Source organism: Pelobates fuscus, chromosome 4, assembly GCF_036172605.1.
Source record: "Pelobates fuscus isolate aPelFus1 chromosome 4, aPelFus1.pri, whole genome shotgun sequence".
NCBI classification, from domain to species: Eukaryota; Metazoa; Chordata; class Amphibia; order Anura; family Pelobatidae; genus Pelobates; species Pelobates fuscus.
The window spans coordinates 13,140,442-13,145,495 of record NC_086320.1 but is presented as its reverse complement, the minus strand read 5'-3'; the positions used below and the strand labels follow the sequence as shown (position 1 = coordinate 13,145,495).

Sequence of the window (5,054 nt, the reverse complement as noted above, 5' to 3'; positions counted from 1 at the left end):
TCTGAGTGAGCATGTATGTCTGATAGTACTGTATGTGTGTTTGTGTAATATCAGTGTGTCACTGTGTCTGTGAGTGAGTGAGCATGTATGTCTGATAGTACTGTACGTGTGTTTGTGTAATATCAGTGTGTCACTGTATCTGTGAGTGAGTGAGCATGTGTGTCTGATAGTACTGTACGTGTGTTTGTGTAATATCAGTGTGTCACTGTGTCTGTGAGTGAGTGAGCATGTATGTCTGATAGTACTGTACGTGTGTTTGTGTAATATCAGTGTGTCACTGTGTCTGTGAGTGAGTGAGCATGTATGTCTGATAGTACTGTACGTGTGTTTGTGTAATATCAGTGTGTCACTGTGTCTGTGAGTGAGTGAGCATGTGTGTCTGATAGTACTGTATGTGTGTTTGCAGGTGTAACTACATGTGTGCATGTAATGTGTGTTACTGTGTTACATGTGTGCATGTAATGTGTGTTAAGTAGTGTTGTATGCATTTGTGTAATGCATAAATAAAGAAATATTGTTTGACTAAGTATTAACACATGTACCCCATATAAAAAAAAAACGTCAGACCCTATAAACCAGATTAAGATGTTCTTAGTGGGTTTTTTTTTATCTATATTACTCCCCAAAACACCCCATTTCCTTCTTTGTTTATTATGTTTTGTGTACTGAATACCCACAGCAGCTGGAATGACAAATATTGGTAACCCGCCTTCAGGGATATTAAACAAACACAATCTCCAGCACTCACAGACACATATACCCAAATGATGTCATTGACACATGCACATATTTACAAACACAGACACAGAGACAGACACACACATGCACCCAAACAGACATACATACACAATTTGGCTTCTTTTTTAGCACACCATCAGAACATATTTGTTATGGGCTGCCTGAGGTTGATGTGAGTCACACTCACAAATTAAATTGATGACTTGTGGTTGCCGTAAATAATTAAGTCTCTCTTTTATTAGTGGGCTGGACTGGGGACACAATATATCAATCTCATGGTCAAGAAAAGGGACCCCACAACTCAGTCATGTCCCTGTGAGTTATATTTCACAGTGTGCTATCATATCGCGCACTATAGTATTTGAAAACATTGTCTGTCCTTTGAAATACCAGGAAGATGACAATAAATATAGACATATATGATATTTTTATTTTCATGCAATACCTCAATATTTACAGAGAGTGAAGACTCGGCCCTGTCAGTTCTGCTAAGTTCAGGCAGGTACCCTGCGTTACTCATTGACCCACAGAAAGAAGGTATTAACAGAACAGTAAATTGCTTTATATTAATTGTTAATTCTGCAGACAGTTTGCCGATCTCAGGGTAGTAATACTTATGGAGACGTTATGCAGCCAAGAAAATAATAAAAAATAATAGAAGTATAAAAATAATATTATTAATGTCCAATTATTTTTTCCGTGAGGGTACAGCTAGCTTTCACTGGTCTTTAGGTTTGTACAGGTACGTCGGAGTTGAGATTACAAGGTTAGACATTCCGTCCAGGTTTAACCAGTTCAGGCCTTTCCTCCGATATTTTGTTGTTATCTCGCCCCAACTCTGGGTACAGGAGAATTCAGTTAGGCCTGGTAATATTATTAGGGCGTCCGCTGTGGTTGGATATTGTAGAATGATCTTTGGGTTCTGGTAAATCACAGAGATGGGTTTCTGATGAGCGTTAAGAAGAGACCCAGACACAGAGCCAGGATGGCGTAGCTGGACTTCACGCTGGTGGCCCCGCTTTTGTTACACAGGTCAGTGCTGCAGCATGACATGGTACCCGAAACAATCAGAATATCAAAACCGCCTGCCTTGCATTCGGACTCACAGGATTTGTAAATGGTGGGCGCAGGCAGACTACCTGTGGGATTAACACAAAGTACTTTAACTCTGGGAGAGGGAAAGGGGAGAAAAGGAAAGGAAGAAAGTCTATGTTATGTTTGACTCTTACCGATTCCCCCAGTAACCACCGAGGTCTGGCAGTAAGTACTGGCTGCCGGGCAGTTGGTCGCATTCATACAGTTGGTGTTACTGGCCTGGTCTTCACACGTGTAACACTGTAATGCAAAGCCTAGAAATAAAAATGCCTAATGTGAGTTAGTCCAGAAGCAAACAAGGCAAACAGCTATATAAAGGGTAGTAGATACCTGGAATAGCCTTCCAGTGGGAGCAGTAACATTGATATAGAAAGGGTAGTAGATACCTGGAATAGCCTTCCAGTGGGAGCAGTAACAGTGATATAGAAAGGGTAGTAGATACCTGGAATAGCCTTCCAGTGGGAGCAGTAACAGTGATATGGAAAGGGTAGTAGATACCTGGAATAGCCTTCCAGTGGGAGCAGTAACAGTGATATAGAAAGGGTAGTAGATACCTGGAATAGCCTTCCAGTGGGAGCAGTAACAGTGATATAGAAAGGGTAGTAGATACCAGGAATAGCCTTCCAGTGGGAGCAGTAACATTGATATAGAAAGGGTAGTAGATACCTGGAATAGCCTTCCAGTGGGAGCAATAACAGCAATATAGAAAGGGTAGTAGATACCTGGAATAGCCTTCCAGTAGGAGCAATAACAGTGATATAGAAAGGGTAGTAGATACCTGGAATAGCCTTCCAGTGGGAGCAGTAACAGTGATATAGAAAGGGTAGTAGATACCTGGAATAGCCTTCCAGTGGGAGCAATAACAGCAATATAGAAAGGGTAGTAGATACCTGGAATAGCCTTCCAGTAGGAGCAATAACAGTGATATAGAAAGGGTAGTAGATACCTGGAATAGCCTTCCAGTAGGAGCAATAACAGTGATATAGAAAGGGTAGTAGATACCTGGAATAGCCTTCCAGTGGGAGCAATAACAGTGATATAGAAAGGGTAGTAGATACCTGGAATAGCCTTCCAGTGGGTGCAGTAACAGCGATATAGAAAGGGTAGTAGATACCTGGAACAGCCTGCTGGTGGGAGCAGTAACTATGATCTAGAAAGGGTAGTAGATACCTGGAATAGCCTTCCAGTGGGAGCTGTAACAGTGATATAGAAAGGGTAGTAGATACCTGGAATAGCCTTCCAGTGGGAGCAATAACAGCAATATAGAAAGGGTAGTAGATACCTGGAATAGCCTTCCAGTAGGAGCAATAACAGTGATATAGAAAGGGTAGTAGATACCTGGAATAGCCTTCCAGTGGGAGCAATAACAGTGATATAGAAAGGGTAGTAGATACCTGGAACAGCCTTCCAGTGGAAGCAGTAACAGTGATGTAGAAAGGGTAGAAGATACCTGGAATAGCCTTCCAGTGGGAGCAGTAACAGTGATATAGAAAGGGTAGTAGATACCTGGAATAGCCTTCCAGTGGGAGCAGTAACAATGATATAGAAAGGGTAGTAGATACCTGGAATAGCCTTCCAGTAGGAGCAATAACAGTGATATAGAAAGGGTAGTAGATACCTGGAATAGCCTTCCAGTAGGAGCAATAACAGTGATATAGAAAGGGTAGTAGATACCTGGAATAGCCTTCCAGTGGGAGCAATAACAGTGATATAGAAAGGGTAGTAGATACCTGGAATAGCCTTCCAGTGGGTGCAGTAACAGCGATATAGAAAGGGTAGTAGATACCTGGAACAGCCTGCTGGTGGGAGCAGTAACTATGATCTAGAAAGGGTAGTAGATACCTGGAATAGCCTTCCAGTGGGAGCAGTAACAGTGATATAGAAAGGGTAGTAGAGACCGGGAATATCCTTCCAGTGGGAGCAATAACAGCAATATAGAAAGGGTAGTAGATACCTGGAATAGCCTTCCAGTAGGAGCAATAACAGTGATATAGAAAGGGTAGTAGATACCTGGAATAGCCTTCCAGTGGGAGCAATAACAGTGATATAGAAAGGGTAGTAGATACATGGAACAGCCTTCCAGTGGAAGCAGTAACAGTGATGTAGAAAGGGTAGAAGATACCTGGAATAGCCTTCCAGTGGGAGCAGTAACAGTGATATAGAAAGGGTAGTAGATACCTGGAATAGCCTTCCAGTGGGAGCAGTAACAATGATATAGAAAGGGTAGTAGATACCTGGAATAGCCTTCCAGTGGGAGTAGTAACAGTGATATAGAAAGGGTAGTAGATACCTGGAATAGCCTTCCAGTGGGAGCAGTAACAGTGAAATAGAAAGGGTAGTAGATACCTGGAATAGCCTTCCAGTGGGAGCAGTAACAGTGATATAGAAAGGGCAGTAGATACCTGGAATAGCCTTCCAGTGTGAGCAGTAACAGTGATATAGAAAGGGTAGTAGATACCAGGAATAGCCTTCCAGTGGGAGCAGTAATAGTGATATAGAAAGGGTAGTAGATACCTGGAATAGCCTTCCAGTGGGAGCAGTAACAGTGATATAGAAAGGGTAGTAGATACCTGGAATAGCCTTCCAGTGGGAGCAGTAATTTCTAACAGTGATATAGAAAGGGTGGTACTTGGAATATTCAGATGGTGGAAGTAGTAAAGATAAAGTGTCGACAATTATTTACGATTTAGTACAAAATAAATAAACTGGCAGAGAGGAAGGTGGATGGAGTTGGTAAGGCTGAAAACCTTTCTGAATATCTCACACCACTGATACAATGTTACAGGTAAAGGCCAAGAAAGTCCGGCATAACAGAAATCGCCAGGAATTATATCATCACAGGCTAATCTGATGGAAATACTATGAATGGACAAAAACAGAATATGACAGCAAATCAAAGTGTCCGATCCTACCTGTCCCTGTGCAGAGGGCAGTCAGCAGGAAGATGGCTTTCAAGGTGTCCATGATGGGTGAATGAGGACCAGTGGACATATTGAAAGCCAGAAGCTTCTTATATAGGGGTGTTGGTTTCTACCAAGTCAATGGGATTTCCTGAATAGGAAGGGTTTTCCTGAATAGGAGACATGTTTCTGGGTGGGAACCCAGAAACATGTCTCCTATTCAGGAAAACCGTTCCTGAAGCTGCCTACCTGTTTATCAAGATTGTCCTGATGTAATTGTATAGAGACAAGACCATCATCCTCCATGGAGACAGAACGAGT

At 42.2% G+C, this 5,054-nt stretch overlaps 1 protein-coding gene across 1 annotated transcript; it reads right to left on the bottom strand.

Moving 5' to 3' along the window:
• Positions 1-1,568: 1,568 nt before the first annotated feature.
• On the bottom strand, positions 1,569-4,851 carry LOC134607686 (lymphocyte antigen 6E-like). Its single transcript, XM_063450229.1, has 3 exons — positions 4,746-4,851; positions 1,968-2,087; positions 1,569-1,877 (listed from the first exon to the last, which is right to left on the bottom strand). The coding sequence occupies exons 1-3, from the start codon at positions 4,822-4,824 to the stop codon at positions 1,669-1,671; spliced, it is 408 nt and encodes a 135-aa protein (XP_063306299.1). The 5' UTR covers positions 4,825-4,851; the 3' UTR covers positions 1,569-1,668.
• Between the last annotated feature and the right edge of the window lie 203 nt (positions 4,852-5,054).